The following is a 23532-nucleotide window of genomic DNA, read 5'->3' as shown; positions in this document are numbered from 1 at the left end:
ACTGTATGAACAGTGCCTTGCATTAAAAGACACGGCAGGGACATCTGGGTCCTCCTGTGTCAAGCCCAAGCAAGGTCGGATTGCCGATGCATTCAGTAGCATAATGCCATACCAATCGACGTCCAGCAGGCACAAAGACATTACAAATGGTATAACGTACCATATTGCTACACATGATTCCCGTGTATTCAGTCACTAAAGAGGGCTTCCAGAAAATGGTTCGGACTCGTTTTTTTAAAAAAATTTTTTATAAAGAATGCTTAGTTTTCACTGAACCCATAGTCATATCTTATCGTATCGGTGTCGAGATATCTGGCATAAATATCGAGATATGAAATTTTCTCCATATCGTTCAGCCCTAATACATACATACATACATACATCCTCTGGATATATGAAATGTTTGTAACATATATGAAATACCCATAAAACTTGTATATGTACATATATTAAAATTTTCTATATGATTTATTTTTATATAGTGTAACATTTTGCTACCAGTTATTGATAAATTTATATGCAAGTTTGTGAAAACCACAAAAATTCAGTATGTTTATATATGTTCTGTTTTTAAATAAATTGTTGATATACATGTCTATCTTATATATTTACACGTATGGTATAGTATCAACATATATTGATGGGCTGGGATGGATATATATAAGCATAACATATATATCTACAATATAAGTATACAAATATTAAAATGATCCATGTGATGAATTTTATACAGTATTATATGTTGCTACCCTATATGTTAATGTTATATATTTAATTTACATTTGCAAATGTACAAATAGTAAAAAAAAAAGAATATACAAAATTATCTCTGCTCATGTTTGTTATTAATTGTTGACATACTGTACATGTCTGTTCTATATATTTACATTTATAATAACATATATTGATTTGCTTTGGGATGGATATATGGCTATTTAATTTATACACGCAAGTTAATAAAAAAGGAAATATATATATAAAATCTGCTTAAATGTGCTTTTCTTATTTACATATATAATAACATATTAAAGGGATTTGGGATGGATATATTTGTACAAAACATCTACAATATAAGTATACATTATATATATATACACATATTTCAAAATAATCAATATGATGATTTTTATTACAGTATTATATGTTGCTACCATGTATATTAACACTAACAAATTCTTAAATGTGCAAGTCTATGAAAAGAAAAAAATGCTTATATTTGTTTTTCATATTTGACATTTGTCTTTTATATTTACATTTATAATGTCAACATATATTGATGGGCTTTGGGATGGATATATATGTATATAACATATATCTACAATATAAAACATAAATTATATGTGCATACATTAAAATGATATATACTTAGTGAATGTATGCAAATTTATGAAAACAACATATACAAAAATTCCCCATGCTTATACATGTTTTATTTAATTTTTTGTTTATATTAAAATAATTAGCATATATGTCTATCGTATATTTTTTGTTTATATTAAAATAATTAGCATATATGTCTATCGTATATATATATATATATATATATATAATATCAGCCCTGCATAGATAATGTTGTCATGTCATGTTAAAAAAAAAAAAAAAAAAACAGTTTGAGATGATTTGAGCTTTGAAAAAAAAAAAAAACAGTTTGAGATGATTTGAGCTTTGTGACATGGCACGTTATCCTGCTGGAAGTAGCCATCAGCAACAATACTCAGGTAGGCTGTAGCATTTAAACAATGTTCAGTTGGTACTAAGGGGCCCAAAGTGTGCTAAGAAAATATTGTCCACACCATTACACCACCACCACCAGCCTGAACCATTGATACAAGGCAGGATGGATCCATGCTTTCATTTTGTTTACGCCAAATTCTGACCCTCCCATCTGAATGTTGCAGCAGAAATCGAGACTCATCAGACAAGGCAACGTTTTTCCAATCTTCCATTGTTCAACTTTGGTGAGTCTGTGTGAATTGTAGCCTCAGTTTCCTGTTGTTAGCTGACAGGAGTGGCACCTGATGTGGTCTTCTGCTGCTGGAGCCCATCTGAAGATGGTTTTCTGCATAACTTGGTTGTAACAAGTGGTTATTTGAGTTACTGTTGCCTTTCTATCATCTAGAACCAGTCTGGCCATCCTCCTCTGACCTCTGGTATCAACAAGGCCTTTTCGCCCAGAGAACTGCTGCACACTGGATATTTTCTCTTTCTGGGACCATCCTCTGTAAACCCTAGAGATGGCTGTGTGTGAAAATCCCAGTAGATCAGCAGTTTCTGAAATACTCAGACCAGCCCGCCTGGCACCAACAACCATGCCTCTTTTAAAGTCACTTAAATCTCCTTTCTTCCCCATTCTGATGCTCAGTTTGAACTTCAGCAGGTCGTCTTGACCAGCTGATTAGCTATTTGCGTTAAGAAGCAGTTGAACAGGTGTAGCGGTGAGGATATGTGTGTGTGTGTGTGTGTGTGTATAATTGTATTGTTGTATTGGTAATAACTGATAATTATTTATGTCACATATATGGTTTGTATTTACCTCATATGTACATATCCTTCATATATGGAAATGTAATATATGTAGGGGGAACGGGGTTGGTTGTGTCACAGGTTGGTTGTCACAGTGCTTATTACAACCACACTAGACGGCGCTGTGACATGATGTTATCAAACGTTAGGCCTGACATCCTGTTCATTTTGCACTGGCCATTTTGTGGATCACACACACAAAACATTGAGGTGAGGAGACATTTAAAAATCAAACACTTATTAAAAAGCCAAAAGTAATAGCTTTCTTTTGAGTCAGCTTTTAGCTACCAAGCTAAAGCCATGTGGTAGCTAGCTTAACATGTTTGTCAAGAGGTCAGGTGGGGATGGTTGTCTCACTGCTCTGGGGGTTTGTTGTCACATGTGTTTTTGTTCTCAGGTGTTGGTGTACATAATACCTTAATTCACTGTTGTTTCATTAGCCTACCTGTTAGGAAATATTGGACATTTAGGCTACCTTTTAAGGCTGTTTGTCTTTTGTTTGATGTTTGTGTGCTGTTTGTTGTTGTCCAAATTAGGCAACTTATTCATTCATTGATTTGTTTGAAAACAGTGGCTTTAATAAAGAGACTTTTTAGCACTGCAAATTCTTTCATTTTACATTTTACTGCCACTCTTTTACTTTCAGTTGAAGATTTCTGGTTTCATTTTAATTTCTTCAATTTTATTATAATGCCATAAAAACAGAACATAGGGTGGAATTGCTGCTCTCGCTGAGGTCACGTGTGTATATTTTTTATAATGCATCTCAAAGCACATGCTGACAGTTGTGGAAGGTAAATAAACCCTATGGTGTTTTTGACAATGTTTTTACCAGTGAGTTCCTCTTTTGATTCTAAGTAAATAGGTAGAGACTTTTTAGAACTCACAGCCGTGGCCGGCGCCAGAATGTTTTTGGGTTGTCCATACGTCCCATTCTCATGATAACAGTATCTCAGGTATGCCTTGTGGGTCTTTTGGCAAAAACACGGGGACTCAAAAATAAACTGATTAGATTTTGGTGGTTAAAGGTCACTGTGACCTCACAAAACCATAACTCAAGAATGCATACACCAGTTATGACAAAATTCACACGTCTAATAGGATAAAATGATAAAGAGGTCACAGTTTATGTCTGAAGGGTCAAAAGTACAACTTCACTGTGACAGCATAATGTGTTCTAGCCATTATTTAACATCATGCCTCAGGAACAGAAGGGCAGACACTGATCATGTGACCATAATCTTGAAACTGTGCTGATAGATCTTCTGTGATGGGTTGAAGATGTGTGTGAAGCATTCATATTTCAGAATATGTAGCTTCATTACAGCATTAAGTATTGTCTACTGCTGTCTACAACTTTGTGTCATATCCTGAAACAGGAGGTCTGGTTAACCCACAAACCCACAGCAGACCTTCAAGCTTTGACTTCTAGTAACACCACTCCTGCCTTAAACTGTGTGAAATGTTGACAGTCCTGGAAAAGGTTACACAATCTGGTAAACAACATTAGTGCATACAGCTTGTCACTAATCACAATTTATGACTAATGCAAATGAGTACAGTTGTTCTGTTTATCAAGTGTGCCTTTTATTAATGGTTACATTATCTTGTTACTGTGCATCCTGAACAGGGCCTTACATCATCCTTGTCATTGTCACCTACACTGTGTGTTGTAAGAGCAAGGGTCTCTGTGTAAAGCCAACAACAATACACTTTCAACACTTTCACATGCTTGGAAAAGTTCATGACACTTGATGTAGTGTACTGTAGTCAGAAGCCTCTCTGGTGGATGGCTGCTGCAACAAATGAGTTCATGAAAATAAGAATTGAATATTTTGTTTGTGTCATTGAATCAGTTTGAAATATCACAGGACAGAAATAGATTTTATGACTCATCTGGCATCACAGAAGCAGAAGTTACCACTACCCAGGATGTGCTCTAATCTTTACATTAGAGATGAGCAAAATGTTGCAAGGGATTTAAAGGAATTTAAAAAATGGCTGACTAAAGTGGGATTTATACTTCTGTGTCAAATCAAGGCTGTAACCTACGCCACAGCCTGACGTGCTCCTCCCAAGAAATGTAACTGCACATCGTGGGGACGCAGACCTCCTGTCTATTTTTGTAAGCTGAAAACCATTTCCCTCAGTGGAAATGAAGCTGTGTGTGATTCATCCTGGCTTCATATGGGTAGAGGAAATCTCCACTAATTGCTAGGCAAATTTTTACAATGTAAAATGCCATAGACTTGTGCTAATAACATTAGCATGTTGTATGTGTGGAAAATGTGTCCAATAAAGACAAGTGTTTTGTCTGTGAATGCTGCGAGTTATAGTGAAGCTGATTTTGTGTTTAGGTTTGAAACTGTCTCTATTAAGCCATGTTTAATGTGTGTTTTAGGTGTGTTTCGAATCACCTAAACTTTGCAGTACTTCACAGAAATGCCACCACAGACCAGTGTTTTAGAGGTGTAACTGCGGAGTGGCACAGACACACCACCACACAAGTATAAATGCTCACAATGTCGTAGGCCACGTGCGTAGGCCACAGCGTAGGCTCTGCACAGAGCAAGTATAAATCTGCCTTTAAAGGTTCAGTGAGTAAGATTTAGGGGAATTTAGTGGCATCTAGTGGTAAGGATTGCAGACTGCAACTGGCCTCCCTCTAAATCCTACACACTGATCCTTCAGTTCATGTCTGGAGGTGGACTTTACATGAATGAAATAAGGTCTGTGTAAGTTAATGTTTGAGAATACAAGAATAATTTGACTTTTTGCTGTGTGGATGGGTGGGTTTAGAGAATACCAGTCACTATTCATAGTTCCATACTGTGACTGTGCAGCGGTGCTTTCTCCTGAATGAGGCTGACAAACTCGTGTTTCTCCAAACACCCTCGACACTCTTCTCCCCATGAGGCTAAAATGTTCCTCAGCTCCAAGACTCTCAGCTTTTTGAGCCCGTCACTGCTCAGATCCTTCAGCTGAGGCTCTGCAGACAACCATAAAACACAGAAATAGGCTTTATACTGTCCACACACACATGAATGTCCAGTCTTTGTTGTGTATTTGAACACCTTTTACCATATCTGAGCTGACAGATCTGTGTGTCTCTGCTGCTGAGACGTTGGCAGATCTTCTCAACAGGAACGTGGGAGGCCAGAGGTCGAGACACTGATGCTGTGACGCGGGTCGCGGCATCACTGCTGGCTCCTAGGTAGTAACACTGGGACAGCACATTGACATATTTTTCATCAACTTTTTCATCATTAGATTAATTTTGCATCCCAGACAGACGCACAGACACACTGTTTCTCCAAAGCAAGGCAAGACTAAGGTTGTGTTTCCGTGCTTGTGTGTGTGTGTTCTCACCAGCCTCGCTTCCTTCCCCTGGGCGACAGCGCAGGCCTGGATCAGCTCCTCCTCCACCAAAGAGGGGGTGAGTTCCCTGTTAGCTGAGGTCAGACTGCCATACAGTCTGTTGAGAAAGTCCACACACACTGCGGAGTGGACAAAAATACATTTGATAGAGTGTGAAACAGGCTCTTGGGACATTTTCTTGTACATTTTGTTATTGATTTTATTGGTATGTGAATTTTGCAATGATTTTATAATTTTATAATTTTATGCAGAGCCCCTGAAGTCCTGTAAGATGATTTATTTTTTATTTTGTGAGGAAAAGTTATTTTCTTGTGCCTGCACAATAATAACTTGGTCCTACTAGATAATAACCTGTGTCCATTATATAATAATGCATGCACAACATAATTACTGTACATGGGGCAATGGAGCACAAAATGAAATTCATCCTCAGCAACATCAAGCTCACAAAAACACAAATGCTTCTTTTCGTATATACCTTTAAATCTGCCTACCTCAGTTGACAGTAGGGAGGTATCAGCTGTTAACGGAGCATCACATACTGTATCAATGTACTTGCTTATGATAAAAAAAAGAAAAAAATAGGAAATGTGTTTTCAAATTTTAGTTTTTATTTCAATTATTTAGTTAGTTAGTTAGTTTGTTTGTTTCTGGGGGTTGGAGGTGGGAGGCAGCCAGTCTGTATTGTGCAGCTTTGTGCTTATTGGCTGACAATAGATGGGCCTGTCTTTGAAGCAGTGTGCAGGACATGGGACCCAAGTGTTGTAGGATAATTTGAACAGTGTTCTTCCTTAAAAGAAAAACACCTACCCCTTCATTTACATTTTTTCTTTCATACTAGACAAACTCTGAAGCTATCTCCTGTTGGTGATGACCTGTCATTTCAGATTAATTTCCCAAATATACTCATATAGTCTCAGCTATATTCTAACTCAAATCATTGTAAGATTATTCATCAAAAGCCATGTTGCACAATGTCTTCCACACATGCAGGGCAGATTATGGTGGGTGCACTGTGTGACCACGGGCATGCACAGCTGAGAAGAACCTGTTGCTGCTCTCAGTGCAGTGTAGTATTGGTAAACCAGAGCCAGACCGTACATAACGTGTGCTCACAACATGCTGTCTAACCTTCACAGTCGCCTCCTGCAGAAAAAGTAAACCCTCTGATAAACAGCAGAAAGGCGAGCGACCACACCGACATGGTAGCGTGTGCCGTTATTATTAGCTACATGCATGGTGTCCCAGTTCCCTCAGCACCCAGAGTGAGACCCCGGGAGTGACGTCATTTCATGGTCAAGGATCCGACTGGCTGAAGCTTGAGTCAAACGGTCTAAAATATGTTTGTAAATATATTTTATATTTTCTTCATTCAGTTGACAATACTCCTGAACTTTGTTATGGAGTTTTATTTGTTATGGAGTAAATATAACAATAATAATAATAATAATAATAATAATAATAATAATTATAATAATTATAATAATAATAATGTGTTATATATTCCAAAATCTTATAATATTAGATATATTATATTATCTGATATTATTTGTTATACCGGTATGCTATTAAAAATTCATGTTTATTTGTAATTTGAACAATTTCACATGTCCAGCAACATCAATAGGAGATGTATACAAAACAAACAGAAAAAAATGATAATTTACAATAATAATAATAATAATAATAATCGCATATTACTTATTCTAAAATATTACGCTGTCATTTGTTATATTTGTATGTTGTCAAATAATATATTTTTAACTGAACAATTGTTGAAAACATTTACAAACAACAGTGATCAGGCCCCCCAAGAGTAGAAAAACTGACAGAAATAAAATGATAAATGAAAACAGACAAGAGACTGAAATGGTATTAAATACAGAGAAAGAAATATAATAAGAATATTAAAGTAAGGGTTAGGTTTTTTTTTTTATAAATCATTCATCTGTTATACTAAAAAAGTTCAATTTTCTTTCTTTTTCCCACGTATTTAACGGCTTTCAAATAAAATAAACTCATTATGCAACATGGTAAGGATTTGTGAAAATAAAACTATCCAAGAAGAAGAGCGTTGTTACAGAGATATTGGATGAAGCGAGATACCCCACTCAGCTCACTTCCTGATTCAGTGACGTCAGCGCCGGCAGCTCTGAATGTATTGTCGTCAATGAGGAAAATGAACGTGATCACAATTTATGGTCAATTCTAGGGAGAACAGGCTCTGATTGGAGGGAGAGCTAACCACGCCCACTTAGGAGACAGGAAGAGTAACCGTTTTCTTAACATTGGATAAGCCTACAGGTATCAGGGTATCTCCCTTCATCCAATATCTCTGGTTGTTAACCAGAAAGTTGTCTAATAAAATATTCCGTTTCATCAATCCGTATGTTCATAAAAGTTATGCGCTTTTATTCTGAAAACATTATACCGGAAGTTGTTTCTGGGAGCGGAACACGGGCCGCATGCGCGTGGAGCAGCCCTTTGAGTTCTGCCAGCATGGCTGCCATAGGTGTTCACTTCGGGTATACCTGCGCTTGTGTGGCGATATTTAAGGTGAGTTTACACTCTGTTTATCTCTACTGGCCTTCCCCACCATGTTCTCCTTCTTCTGGGTCACACTGGTTGATCTCAAGCTCATATGCCGACTGAAACAGCGCCGGTTTAGATGCTGTAGGTGACATGGGAACACGATGAATGAAGTCATTTCATGTATGATAGCTCTAAGGTTAGTCTCTAAAGAGATACATTATAGGCCTATGTTTGGATACCCACAACTGGCACTCAAATTAACGTTTGAATTCTTAATAGAACAACTGTGCAGTGTACACTTACCATAAAGCAGCCCTGCTTAAAATATGGTTGCTGATGTAACGTTAAGTGAACCTACATTACAGCAAAGCTTTCTTTTCTGCTCTTTTGTTGTACACCACTTTACTGTGAGTCTGTTGTGTTTTGTTTGGTGTTTAACTGCGTCTCTTTCTGATGCTTGCTGTCAAAGTTTACTTGCTTAAACCACTGTGTGTTTCTAGTGAATTCATGGAGTGTGATGGGACACATATATTAAGTTTTGGAAAAGCATTACACTGCAGACCCAGTAAAAATACCGGACGGCCCCCAAACCTGTAATTGTGGATGGTTGTATCACATCACAGCATGTAGGTATTAGGTCTGCAGCTATTCCCTCTCCCTAGCCATATTCTTCAGCTCTTCCCAGGGGTCCCAAAGTGTTCCCATCCACGCCGCATATCATCTCTTCAGGTTTTCTCTGTGGCCTCCTCCCAGTTGGATGTGCCTGTACACCTCCACAGGGAGGTCTGACCAGATGCTGAAGCACCTCAGCTAGATCTTTTCAATATGAGGGAGCAGATAGTCTGCTACAAGCTCTTTCAGATGTCTGAGATACTCACGGTGCCCCCATGGGTGAGCTCAGCAGCCACCCTGTGTAGGAAATGCTTTTCAGACAGCCTGGAATCAGAATCTCATTCTTCTGGTTGTTACCTAAAGATCTTGACCATAGGTGAGGGTGGGACACAGATCTACTGGTAATTAGGGAGCTCTGTCTTTAGCTCCGGCTCCCTCTTCACCATGATAGACCCTTACTGTGTCGCCATCACAGACTCGGCACCAGTTTGCCTGTGCTCCCTCTTATCCTACTCATGGATACTCCTTGACTAAGGACAGCAACTTAACCTGGAGGAATCAGTCTGCTGTTTTCAGGCAGAGAACAGTTGCGATGGGGATGACAGTTGGTACTGTTCCAATGCACATTGGAAGTTATTTTCTTCCTCTTACTCTGTTGAAACAAGGGCCCCCCCAAACCCCAACATACAACCCCAGAGAGAAACCTTCTCCACAAAACATGTGGACTGGAGGGGCAAAAGATACATTTTCTGAAGATCAATTAATCAATTTATTCATTAATTGTTTGCACCGTGAGAAGTATATTGCCAAGCTCTATTTGCAAGAACAAAAGTGATTCAGATAAATCTTTGTGTGTGTGTGCTGTGCAGGATGGGCGGGCTGATGTTGTGGCTAATGATGCAGGAGACAGAGTGACCCCAGCTGTGGTGGGCTACAGAGACACTGAGCAGGTACATCCATATACTTCTCTTCATATCAGCTATCAAACCGTTTGTAGTTTATAGGGAATCACGTATTACCTAAAAACTACCAGAGATGACTTTTGTATTCTTCTGATTATTGCATTGTTGTATTGTATTGTTGTATGTTCTATGAAATGTTCAATCCCAGAGTGGGTGACATCATCACACTCACTGCAAGCTTCAGCACCTCGGCCTCAAGGGACAGTCAACCGTCTTATTAACTTACACTTTAAATAATGTCTGAACTGCTTCCACTGCTTAGCCATCAACGAACACAACATCATTTCTCTGTTAAACCACGTTATTATTACAGCATTGACAGTTATGTGATAGTGGTTGACAGATATGGGTTTTTAATGGCTGATGCTGATATTTAGAAAGCTCCTGGTGGTTGATATAAAATGCCAATATCATGTTCCTGTCATTGTTTTTTTTTTGTGTAATAAAATGAAACAATTTAATAGCAATAACAAACGAGACACAGAATTGCAGAACTTAAACAAAGATTTGTTGAACACTGTTTTTGTCTGCATTGTCTCTGCTTGCTTACAGAGAAATAACAGCGCAACATTCAGAATTGCAATACTACATGATCTAGAGACATTATGTCAACCTCAGATGTCAAGTTTATTACTTAATATCTATATAAAAGCAATTGATTTTATTATTCTAGTACCAAAAGTTGTAATAAAATATGTATTTGCAAAAATAGATATGTATTGATACAATATCTGTACACAAAATATTGCGATATTATGCTGTATCAATTTTCCCCCCCACCCCTACTACTATGTGCAGCAGCTACAAAGCCCCAGTCTGTAGCTCCTGCTGTTAATGTTTTGCTCATAACTTGCTTTGTATCTTCTTCTGCAGATTGTAGGTATAGCAGCAAAGCAAGGACGGGTCCGCAACGCTGCTAACACAGTTGTCAAAGTGAAACAGGTGCTGGGGAGAAGGTGACCTATAACACTGTCTTGTTTGCAAGTCCTAAAGCTACAGGAGGCACAGTATCGTAATAGTTGACTCAGTTTTTGAATATTCCAATCTAAATAGTAGGTCAGTAATCAGAAAATGGTATTGAGTGTGTATTATCATAGGAAATACGGTAATCATAGACCTTTTGAAAATCATGCATTGTCATTTCTGAGAACATTTGAGTCTTACTGAATCATTAGCAGCCTGTATTGTGACTTAAATACCAGAGGATACAGTCATTCATGATATAAAGGACCTGGTTTAACGCTGAATGCGTTTTTCAGAGTGACTAATAGATTTCTCTCCCCTGTTTCTCAACGGGCAGCTTTGATGATCCAGAGACACAAACTCATAGAGCAGAGACAAAGTGTCAGGTGAGTTGAACACATCACCTCTGTGCTGTCCATGTAGTTTTTTTCTACCCCAAAATGTCTGAAATGACTGCTTTCCAGCATTGATTTAGTTTCCTTCATTAATATGTATTTTTCTCAAGCTGTTCATGTTGTACTTCTATCAGCTACCTTCAGTCAGACACACGATACGTTTGTTGAGCCCACACTGATTTACTGTGGTTTCTGTATTTAGGTGGTCAGCAGACAAGAGAAGCCTTATTATGAGATCACAGCAGGAGAACACCCTGAGTATGTTGCTCCAGACGATGTGGCAAAACTCATCTTCCACAAAATGAAAGGTTGATTGCAGCTTCCACAGACACACACTTACAGATGCATGCTTCATAAATAAACAGTCAGTTGATGAATCCTTCCCATTTTCACAGAAACGGCTCAGTCAGCCCTGGGCTCAGATGTCACTGAAGCAGTCATCACCGTCCCCTTTGAGTTTGCACATGCTCAGAAGCGCGCTTTGAGGTAGGCCACATTACTGTGGAGCGCAAAAGGGCCCTAAACATCTGTTTAGACATTTGTATTAATAAGTCAGATTTGTTTGTCTTAACAGGTAAAAATATACTGCATTAAGACGACAGAAAATGCCCTGTTAACAAGCACATTTCTAACGCCTTAAGATGTCTAATATTGGGTGCAACTATTTCACCAGTTTCGGAGGGGAAACTGGTGAAATATTATTCAGTAACGTTATACATTTTATTTTCATAAGTGTCCACTAGATGGCAGAATTGAATTAGAGTACACTAGGCACCGTGCTTAGTCATCTATTCTGAGTGTGTTACTGATTTACCTTCATTCTTTCATATCATATAAAATTAATGCTTTAAGTTATTTGTTTTACTACTACTTTATATTACTGATTTTACTGAGGTCTGCTGCTGAATTCAGCGTCATGTTTCATTTGGCAGAACTCCGATTTAATAAGTCTGCAGTAATAAAAATGTGTAAACTGTCATTAAGGAAGACGAGCGAAGCATTAGTTGGTAAACGTCACGTTTATTCACTTCACATGGAGCTTAAATGAATACAGAATTATGTCAATTGTTTGCCTCATGTGTTACCGTCTGTTTATGAGTTGTCAAGAAATCATAAATTGTCTTTTAGGAGTAGATGTTTATGCTAGTTTAAGCTAGCTCAGGCTCTGTTAAATTTAACAATATGCTAACGGAGCAAGGTGAGCTAATCGCTAACACGCTTGGTTTAAAAGTAAAACAACAAATGCTTTGAGATGGCTGTCAGAGAAGACAGAGGTATGATCATGTTTACCGTCTGAGGTGTAACAGGTGGAGTGTTCCACATGTTTTATTTCCTAATCCCTTTAAAAAAAAAAAAGAGGATTAGCATACCATTAGCATACCGTTCCAAACGGTTACAATAGGAAAACACTGGTTCTGGTTTAGCCCCAGAAGTTGCGCCTGTAATTCACGCAAGGTTTCATAGGGTTTAGGAATAAGGTGGATGCAAAGCTCAGGTTTCCTGAGTAAAACACCATGTTTGTGTTTAAAAAGATTGTTTTATATAATTTATATTGGATGAAAACACACACAGGCTGTGGGACATTACGGCCACAGTGGCTTAAAAAGCTTCCAGAGGCCATTCGCTCTCACCAGGAGTTCATGACAGAATCCCCTCCTCTTCAGTCCTCTTTATTGAAATCATTCTTATTAGTGATTCCAACTCAACTGTTTACATTAATACTAAAAAAATTAAGTGATTCGATAAGATGTGCAAACTGGAATAGAACTTTTTTGACTGCTTGCTGAAGTGTCTCATCTGTTGGAAGTACAACGGAAGAAGAAGAACCTTTATTACCTGCCTTACTGAGAAAATTCAATTCATTCAGGTATAGAAGGAGAGGCAGTAGTTGTGCCTGTTCATACAGATTAGTAGTAAGTAACATAAGTGTAACCCAGATTATTATCTGTAGCTAGATGAGGCCAGTCTCCTCTGATTGAGTTTACATGAGGCATTTTTATTCTGAGTGGGCTATTATTTAGATTATTAGGGAATTGTTAGAGTTCATGTAGACGCACCAAGTGACACCTTAAAATGAAGTCTACCGCTGTGTTTGCTTTGTGCAGGGAGGCAGCTGAAGCTGCAGGCTTCCATGTACTGAGGCTGATCCATGAACCTGCTGCTGCTCTGTTGGCCTATAACATCGGACAGGACTGTTCTTCTGGAAAGAGGTACGCTGCCATGTTCCTGGCACAGGTTGTTAGAGTTTATTGCTTAACGGTCCTTTGTGTAGGACCATTAAGTGACGTCTGGCAGTGAGGTTACAGAACTCAAACTTCTCCAAAGTGTGTTGGAGAAATACTGTGGGCAATGCAAGTGGCCCTGTCTAGAGCCAGTGTTCGGTTTATTCCAGGCTACTGTAGAAACAACATGCGGACTTTCTTTGTGGAAAAGAACCCAGTCCATATGTAGATATAAATGGCTCATTCTGAGTTAGAAAACACAACATTCTTGGTATGAGGTGATTATAAACTGATGAAATCATAGTTACGAATGTTATAATCCATGTCTGCCAATAAATGCCCCCGAATCCTACACACTGGACCTTTAAAGGACTCATTGTGACATCAAAATGTATTGATTCCAGATAATATGTCCTCATATTAGATTATTGTAACTCCCTTTATGTTGGCCTGGATCAGTCCTCCCTCAACCGTCTACAGCTCGTCCAGAACGCTGCTGCTCGCCTCCTCACGGGCAAGAAAAAGCGCGACCACATCTCGCCAGTCTTAGCCTCCCTCCACTGGCTCCCGGTCCGTTTTCGTATTGATTTTAAACTCCTTTTAATTGTTTTTAAAGCCCTCAACGGTCTGGCCCCTCTGTACCTCTCTGAGCTCCTTTTGCGCCACACCCCAACCAGAACCTTAAGGTCTTCGGACCAACTACTGTTGGTGGTGCCAAAAACCAGACTAAGGTCTCGAGGTGACAGAGCCTTTACAGCGGCTGCCCCCAAGCTCTGGAACAGCCTCCCCCTTCACATTCGATCTTCCCAGTCCCTAGAGACTTTTAAATCCTCCCTAAAAACCTTTCTCTTCCACCTGGTGTATCATTCAGCCTGAGCACGATGATCTCATGTTCTTTTTTTCTTTTTTTTTTTAATTGCTATTTTAATGTTTGCACTGTTTGCACTGTTTGCTCTGTTTTCTTATCTTTGTTTTCTACATCTATACTATTTTTGTTATTGNGAGCACGATGATCTCATGTTCTTTTTTTCTTTTTTTTTTTAATTGCTATTTTAATGTTTGCACTGTTTGCTCTGTTTTCTTATCTTTGTTTTCTACATCTATACTATTTTTGTTATTGATGTTGTTTTAACTCTGTACCCCTCAATGTGCATCACTTTGGTCGACTGCCGTCGTTTTAAATGTGCTCTAGAAATAAATCCTGACTTGACTTGACTTGACATATTGGTCTGTACTGTGTCGACAGCCACGTCTTAGTGTATAAGCTGGGCGGGACGTCCCTGAGTGTGACAGCGCTGCAGGTCAATGGAGGAATGTTCCGGGTTCTCAACACCCACACTGACCACAGCATTGGAGGAGAGAGCTTCACCCAGGCCTTGGCCCAGCACCTAGCTGCCGAATTCAAACGGTAGCTGCTGTGTTTTCTGCAGCTCCTTGAAAATCTGCTGTCACTCGTTCGCTTCATGTTTTCTACCTTTTGTTACTCCATCTTGTATCCTGATTCACAAACACACATCTGCTCCTGTACAACATAGCTTCTCTATATCTGGCTCCTGCCAGCCATCCTCATGTTTTTTGCATGTGTTTGCTGTGCAGCACCTTTAAGCACGATGTGAGCAGTAACGCTCGGGCCATGATGAAGCTGATGAACGGAGCGGACATGGCCAAACACTCTCTGTCCTCACTGGGGTCAGCCAATTGCTTCGTTGACTCCCTGCACGACGGCACCGACTTTGAATGCAACATATCCAGGTAAGCTTTCAAGATGACACTAAGCTTGTCTTAACACATTAACAAACTTCACCATGCAGATGACAGAAAACATATGTTACTAGAACAGCTAGCGATTCCAGCTTTATCACTTTACAGAGGCGTTAGTTCATGTCTGGAATCAATAGTCTAGATGCACCTTAAGAGTAAAGGACAAATCACAAAACCTGACATTAACCAAAAGGTAAGGGCTGATTTATGCTTGGATGCGCAACTAGAAACTAAACAGTTGCGAGACATCTTCAATTTATGGTCCGGCGAAAGGTTTCAGTCGTCTCTATGGTAACCAGAGACCCCTTGCTTTTGTTTACAGTCCAAGTCTATTTCTGTCGCTGTATAGTAAAGAGTAATCTGCACAGACAGCTGTTTGAATCACACAAATATCCTGTTTTATTAAGTGTGTATTCAGTGATTGGTCAGCCCCCAGTCTGTCTGTGAGCGGCAGATTCTCCTCACTCGCTACAGTGGGCGGGGAAAGAAAATCAATGAATCAGTAAATACAAACACTGTTAATTTCTTCCTGTTTTACTGACATTGACACATTGACTGCCATCAGCCAATCAGCAATGGAGGTTCCAATAATTTACATTATGATACGTTCACGCTCTTTACTTCTTACGGAAAATGAATGAATGAATGAATATTGTATAATATCAGTATATTGACATGTTTTTTTATGCCAGTGAAATGTAGACAAAGTCTGGGTGGATAAATAGCTGTTACCAACATGATAACCTCAGTGTGGTGTTTCCTCAGAGCTCGATTTGAGCTGCTCTGCTCCTCGCTCTTCAACAAGAGCATCCAGCCAATCAGAACCCTGCTAGAGGAGGCAGGACTCTCAACCAGTGACATAAACAAGGTATGGTGTGCAATGGCGGTAATGATCCCCCTGCAGTCGTGCAGTAGTTTTAATGATGTGGACGAGACTGAATTGATGTGAAATATAAGCAGTAATAAACGTTGTTACTTCAGGTGGTTCTCTGCGGCGGCTCAGCCAGGATCCCTCGCCTCCAACAGATGATCCGTGATATGTTTCCTGACGTGGAGCTTCTCAGCTCAGCGCCTCCTGATGAAGTCATCGCTGTGGGAGCGGCCCTGGAAGCAGGCTTACTGGTGGGCAAAGATGACCTTGCCCCTGAGGAGGAGTCTGTCACAGTGGATGTTTCTGCCACTGACATACTAGTGAAGGTATCACGGTCAATTAAAACCATGATATGTAGATTTTAATTTTCAGAAGTAGAAAATAATCATAGTTATAATGATGTAATTTTTAATGTATGTTATATCAGTGGATTTTACTCTATCTAAAAAAATGTAATACATCAACTGAAATGTTTGTGTGTGTCTTGGTGGCGTGTGGGTGTTTGCAGGAGGTGGATGAAAACGGAGCCGAGGTATTCACTGTTCTACTTCCATCAGGCACGCCCCTCCCTGCCCGCAGACATCACGTCCTGAGTGGAGGGGGGGACCTGTCCTCCTTGTGTCTGGAGATTTACCAGAGATGTGTCATGGAGCAGCCTGAAAAACTAGCTAAGGTAATATAAAAGCACTAACCCCGGATCAAATGTCAAACTACATACACATCCTGGTTGTGTTGGAGTGCTCAGTAGCACCAGTGCCCACGTTGTGTAAGTGGCAAATGCTTTTGCGTCCATCTGTGCGCCTATGGGCGTGGATTTCTTGCAGTATTTCACTTTATTGTTGAGCTTTCGGTCTATTAGACCTTCATCAAAGCATGAAAATGATTAATAAATCCCTACTTATAACTTTATTATGTACCTGCTTGTGTGTATGATTTATAGATTGTGTTGAAGAACCTGCAGCCTAAAGAGGAGAACCACGACATCGACACTGTGGTGACCATGAAAAGGTATCTGCCCTTCCAGGATCAGTGCATGTGTTGTTGGGTCATGGGTCGTGGGTCATGGCGTGTGTTCTGCTTGTATGTCATTCTTTCTGTATGATTGCAGGGACGGCTCCGTTCATGTTTCCTGTGTAGAACAGATCAGTGGAAGGCCGGAGGTCATCACCATAGCAGCTGCATCATGAAGCCACCCGCATACACTGTCAGTGCAATGTTTTTGTTTTGTTTTTCTCACTCAATAAACAGAATCAAAGTCAAACTACATGTTCTGATTTATTATTTCCCTTATTCCCCTTATGGAATAATGCAGAATGTGCTCATTCTAAGTTGAGCTGTTCATGTGTCTGCAGCACAGACACACACACACAAACCACAATTATCTAACACGAAATCTCACGAGAAGAAATCTTCTCAGGCATTTGCTGCTGCTCACGTCAAGTCTTTGTTGCAAGGAGAGAAGATGGCTCCATATGTTCATTGTTAATTCAAACCACTGCACCTTTTTCCAACATTATCCTAAAGGCTAACTCCTGCATTTTTCAACCTGGACCCTGTTCTCCCATGTTTTGGTGTCTAAGTGACTTCTACTAACGATTAGAGCTTTGATCCACACTGGCTGTGAAATGATCTCTTCCTAATACAACTACACTGTAAGCACACAGTAACTCCATAAGTGAGTACTGTATAGATAATGTAACCATATCCTTTACGAGCTGAACTTCAGGCCATTAACAGCGCATCAGAGGTGACAGTGTTATCAGTCCTAATGCTCTGATGATGACCTTAGGTGTATTGCAGCAGCAGTGTGAGTATCCCTCTGTAGAAATGACAAAAAAACATTGCATCCATGTTTCTTGAAATGTTTTATAAGGTATTATTATATTTAAAGATGCTTTACAGGAGTTTAAAATAACATGTATTACACTCATTCCCTCCTGTCCATACTCAACACATAATATCATGCATGAAGTGGGGGGTGGGCACAGTCTTTGGGTTCCAGTAGAACTTCAGTCATGATATCAGTTAACATCCCTGCAGATATAAAACACAACTGAACCACAGCTTTATCTGTGTAGTCTGTAACCGAAGCGTTTCCATTCCATTGTGCTGATAGTTATAGAAGTTGAATGCAGCTTCCACTGTTATCTGGACTTCAGCATCCGTGCTCTGGAACGATGCGACACTTGAGGATCTTCAGGTAGTTCTGGACCTTGTTGGAGTCTCGGCGAAAGCAGTAAAGGAGGTCGTAGTCTTTCATCAGGCGCCACTCAGCACTGTCAGGTGGCAACAAATCCTCAGGAGAAGCCAGGCTGCTGACAGTGTTACTTGTTAACCCCAACAGCTGCATCTGGAGAGGAGAGGACACACATACACGCATACATATCAGCTAGGCATAATTACAAGATATGACGTGTCTGTTCTCGCCCTGAAATAATAGAAACGTCTGTCAGGATAATGATTCACTCTTGATTTCTTAATAGAGATTTTTTTTAAATCCTGATTTTGTTTGTTCAGTATTTCTTCTTTCAGCTATTGTGTTTTTCACCTGTTTAAGTTTAAACTGCAGTTCATAACAAAATAAGCATCATACCCTTACTGACCCCAAAGGTCGGGGAGAAGAAAGTTTTCATACATTTCCTTTGCTTACAAATAAATTATAAAGATATGATTTTACATATATTTTGTATAAAAAACTGTAAAGTCTGCCAAAAATTCGAAACATCAATATGGTTATGAACATTTGATCCCATTAGTGTGTAATTCTCTCTACACAATAGGACAGAAGGAAAGAAAAGAAAGAAAGACAAAGAAATAAAGAGGGAAAAAAAGGAAAGAAAGGAAGAATAAAAGAAAGGATTAAAAATAAATATAAAAAAGAGGGAGGCCTGTTTCACTTAACACTGTACACTAATGACTGTTGAAAAGCGTTGAAATTCAATAAAAAGAGGGAGAAAAAGAGAAAGAAATGAGGGGAAGAATAAAAGATAACTACAGAATGTAAGAGAAGGAAAAAAGAATGNACAAAAAAAGAATAGACAGAAAATAGAAACAAAGAAACAGAAAGAGAAAAATAAAGAAGAAACAAAAACAAAAGAAAAAAGAATAATAGAAAGAAAGAAAGAAATAAAGAAAGAAAGACAAAGGAGAGAAAAAGACAGAAAAAAGAAAGAAAGAACAAAAGAAAGAGAGTCAGACAGAGTTGCAGCAGGCAGGTTGGTGAGAGCGTGGTCCCTTCCTGTCTCTCTGGACTGTGTCTGAATGTTTGCACTGAGTCTGAACATTAGGTCATCTGAGGGTGGACAGTGCCGTTTGGGTTTTGTTGTGTGACGTCAGGACTTTGTCATCTGTGTCAGTGAAATTACACAGCCTGACTCGAAACTCCATCCCTGCGAGCTATATTACACAGCAGATGAGCATCTACTCTTCCACACATACTGTCATTCCTGTATTACCATGTTATTATGTAGAGGCTCTTGGAATGAGCTCTACACTCAAAGCACATCCTTTAACTGCTCATGTTAACCACCTCCCACACATTTTCACATTGGCATTCAAATAAGATGTGCATTACCTTCTCAGCCACTTTCTCTACACCTTTACGCAGCTCGTGCACCATGTCGCTCATCTCCAGAGCTTTATTGGAGCTGAAGTTGTTGAAGTCGTGGTGAGCCATGCTCTGATGGAAATGCCACAGAGGATCCCTCCAGGCCACCAGGAGCTTTAGAATCACCTCCATCAGCTCCTCTCTCTACAGCGACAGGACAGGAGGAACCATACACATTAAAGAGTTAGTTCAAAGTCATCCTTTAAGATTCAGTAAGTAGGATGAAATTTGTTTCATTAGCAATCATTGGAAGTTTGGGATGATGCCAAATAAACATAAAGTGATATAAGGGTTTAAGTGTGGAGCATATTGCTGCCACACCAAAAAAAAAAAGATCAGTAATCAGTTATGACCGGAAACTTCTCTTGTAAAAAAATAAATAAATAAGAAACCCTTCTTGTTATAACAATATACATTTATCTTGTTATAACTTAAAACGTTTCATGTTATAACTTGAAACATTTCACATTACAACTTCATAACTTGATAACAATTGCCTCTCCATGTGAACAGAAAATCGTTCACAAGTTCAGTTCAAAAAAATGCTCTGCCTGTGACATGCTCTAGACATGTTCTGTGGCAACAATACGCTTCTGTAATTCAGTGAGGGGAAAACAAACTGTAAATATAATGTGGACACCGCATGTCAATAACAGAAAACAGCTTTATAAAGGTTCATTCACCGCCATTCTCTGAGCGTTCTCCTTGCCATTTGGGGTGAGGATGGTTGAGGTGTGACAGTTGCGACTGACCCGGCCGATTTGATTCTTACTGGGCAGGAAGTACTGCTCCTGACAGGACAAACAGAAAATGCCGGAATGAAATGTCAGAGGTCGGGTGTCATTTAAATGTCAACTGTAGCTGGAGTAAAGAAGTGATGAATGAAATAGTTGAATGGCCTGCAACTGCACATTATCATAAATAGCTTATGATATATTTATCTGTGTGTGTGTGTGTGTGTGTGTGTGTGCGCGCGCACGCATTTTCAGTTAATGGTCAGTTATTGTGTCCCCCCTATTTATATCAATGACAGTAGGCTGAATAATAAAATCTGTCAGTATAACACAATAGTTTAACATCAGCACAAACTACATCCTCCAAAATGATCATACAGCTGAATCAACACCTCTCGTAAACAGTTTGAACACAAACTGAACATTAGAACCTTTAAGAAGGAGGATTTATTAAAGGGCTATTGCGCTAGACTGCATTAGTTTTAGTGAGGTGCTATCTGGTGTGTTGCTGTCTGGTGTCTGGTACACACACACACACACACACACATACACACACACACAGATATATATGTATAATTAACAAGCACATTTCAACTGAAAAACTGTATGTATTGATCAAAGCATCGTCAGACATATTGCAATGGGAGACTTACAAACTCGGAGTGAAGGTCATTTGAAATGCCATGCATCCTGCCTGAGTGTTGGATGACCCGGTCAAACAGGTTCGCCAGGGAGAGGACATGGCACCCAGCCTGGGCATTGGCACAGAGGGGTGCTGCACCCACGCTGGTCAGTCTGCTGCAGAACAGCAGACAGACCAACACCACCCACACAAAAGACACTAAGGAGAAAGACCAAGCACAGAACAGAGATATTAAATAAAACAAAACATCGAATACAATGATCCAAAACACAGAACAAGTCTCCTGAAGCATGTTCTTAAGAGTGAGATAAGGTCATGTCATCCTGTTTTGAAAAAGTGTGTATGTCTGTGTTTTGAGATTCTTTAAAGTGTTTTCTTTTCTCAGTATGTTTGAGGATGCATAATTAAGAACAGAAATAAGGGGAAAGAAATATTTAGTGGTGGGTTGGGGAAAATGGAAGAGAAGACAATGACAGACATGCAGACAATGACAGTTCTTTCCTCATGCAAAGTTCTATTCCTCCAGTACTTACCTGATCTGATGTTTCCAGGCATTCTGCAGGGTTGTGAGGAGCTCCTGTCTCAGAGTAGAGGGTGCAGACGCTTTTCTTCTCAGAGACCCCCACAGCTTCATATGAGGGTCCCTCGCTGACCATTTCCCTTTTACACATTCACTTTAGAGAGAGAGAGACAGAGAGAGAGAGAAGGAGAGAGAGAAAGGTGGGGGGTGCCTCGTCATGCAGTCTGTGTGTGTGTGTGTGTGTGTGTGTGAGTTAATGAGACTATCACAACGAAGTAACCTAAGGCCTAAGGTAGTCTGCGAGAGTGACGACATCATTAACTTAAGACGTCATTCCGCCAAAGCGTCATTGGAATGTCCGTCCGACACGTGTGACGTTGACACAATGGGTCCATTCAGCAGGCTTCTCCTGTACCTGTCATTACTGTCTGTGTGCCCTCCAGCAGAGCACAGATAAACAAAAAAGGTCACTCAGAGCACTGCAGGCACTAATAGGAAGAGAAGAGTGAATGAGCTTTAAAGGAGCTCAGAATGACACCAGAGGGCAGCAGTCAATGAATGTCACGTTGTCTAGAAAGCCACTTGAATGACGTCAAGTAATGAAGCTTGGATCAGTTCATCTCAGCTGTAGGCAGTTGACTCATCTTTACGTGTTAGTCAGGCATCATCAGTTAGCTAATAGAAACATCTCAGGAAATGAGAAATGGTTGTGATTCCTGAGGACAATGTTTGTGATTGAAAGACTGGTTTTACTGTCAAAATTTGATCCATTTAGTCCGAAAACATTTGGGAAATCTAGAAGGGCCACAAGATTGAATCATTTAATCGCCATTCAAGATAGCAGAGGGCTAAACTGGAAGTAGCTGGTTTGGCCGGCAAAATTTAGTGTGCTTGCTGTATGGACCCAATGATTCAGAAGATCTGGATAATATCTCTGAGCAGCTTGTTCAGGAACGAACTGGGCCCCAGCTCTAATGCCGTATCCATTTTTATGCCTCCGTGTCAGCTATCGCAATGGCAATCATGTTTTTGGGCTGTCCGTCCATATGTCTGTACGAACGTACGTATGAAAGCATGTCCCATGCTTATGAACGCAATATCTCAAGAACGCCTCAAGGGAATTTCTTCAAATTTGGCACAAATGTCCACTTGGACTCAAGAATAAACTGATTTGATTTGGTGATCAAAAGTCAAGAAAGCTGTGATCTTGTCTGTCTCATTCTCGTGAACACGATATTTCAAGAACGCCTCCAGGGACTTTCTTCAAATTTGTCACATACGTTAAGCCCAGTGAGCAGTCATGCCTTTTTAACAGGAGGGCTGCAATAAGAAAAGACAAGAGAGAAACCAACAGGAGGAAAAACTAGCAACTAGAATGCACAGGGGCCCAGCGTAACTACCTTACACCACTGGAGCTTGCCGTATATAAAAACACATACTGACAACCTAAATTGATAAGACAGATTGTTGGTCCCTTAAGACAACCGAGGAGCCATTTGTTTCTCATTTATGTATATTTGTAACAGTCTACGGTGCCCTTAAGGAGAGTGTCATTGACTACAACCCATAAGCCATCGGGCCAATCACTGGCTACCGATTGGCTATAAACCAGTGTGACGGCCCATCCAGGTGCTCTGGACTTGTTTATCCAGAGACTGGGTGGGTCGTCATTGAGATTAGTTGCACCTGAGAGCTGGGAGGAGCTGAGAGGGCATAAGAAGGGCTGCTCTCTTCAGATGGCTCTCTCTCTGGCTGGGCTGCTGCAACTATGGTTTGGGTTTGCACTTCTGTTTTTACCTTTTTTACACC

General features: G+C 39.8%; 3 protein-coding genes across 3 annotated transcripts; 1 reads left to right on the top strand and 2 right to left on the bottom strand.

Annotated features, from left to right (window-relative positions):
• Window positions 1–3844: 3844 nt before the first annotated feature.
• On the bottom strand, window positions 3845–7152 carry cdnf (cerebral dopamine neurotrophic factor). Its single transcript, XM_050036106.1, has 4 exons — window positions 7033–7152; window positions 5893–6020; window positions 5605–5746; window positions 3845–5512 (listed from the first exon to the last, which is right to left on the bottom strand). The coding sequence occupies exons 1-4, from the start codon at window positions 7103–7105 to the stop codon at window positions 5340–5342; spliced, it is 516 nt and encodes a 171-aa protein (XP_049892063.1). The 5' UTR covers window positions 7106–7152; the 3' UTR covers window positions 3845–5339.
• Window positions 7153–8317: 1165 nt separating this feature from the next.
• hspa14 (heat shock protein 14) lies at window positions 8318–17480 on the top strand. The gene is made up of 14 exons (XM_050036076.1): window positions 8318–8457; window positions 9915–9995; window positions 10881–10963; window positions 11308–11356; window positions 11568–11673; window positions 11761–11851; window positions 13471–13575; window positions 14834–14995; window positions 15184–15339; window positions 16114–16216; window positions 16330–16545; window positions 16728–16892; window positions 17160–17227; window positions 17328–17480. The coding sequence occupies exons 1-14, from the start codon at window positions 8401–8403 to the stop codon at window positions 17404–17406; spliced, it is 1521 nt and encodes a 506-aa protein (XP_049892033.1). The 5' UTR covers window positions 8318–8400; the 3' UTR covers window positions 17407–17480.
• A 323-nt stretch (window positions 17481–17803) lies between these two features.
• prl2 (prolactin 2) lies at window positions 17804–21896 on the bottom strand. The gene is made up of 5 exons (XM_050036099.1): window positions 21737–21896; window positions 21214–21401; window positions 20510–20617; window positions 19794–19970; window positions 17804–18569 (listed from the first exon to the last, which is right to left on the bottom strand). The coding sequence occupies exons 1-5, from the start codon at window positions 21756–21758 to the stop codon at window positions 18375–18377; spliced, it is 690 nt and encodes a 229-aa protein (XP_049892056.1). The 5' UTR covers window positions 21759–21896; the 3' UTR covers window positions 17804–18374.
• Between the last annotated feature and the right edge of the window lie 1636 nt (window positions 21897–23532).

The sequence above is a fragment of the Epinephelus moara genome, chromosome 23 (genome assembly GCF_006386435.1).
Source record: "Epinephelus moara isolate mb chromosome 23, YSFRI_EMoa_1.0, whole genome shotgun sequence".
Classification (NCBI taxonomy): Eukaryota; Metazoa; Chordata; class Actinopteri; order Perciformes; family Serranidae; genus Epinephelus; species Epinephelus moara.
This window is presented reverse-complemented; position numbering and strand designations above follow the sequence as displayed.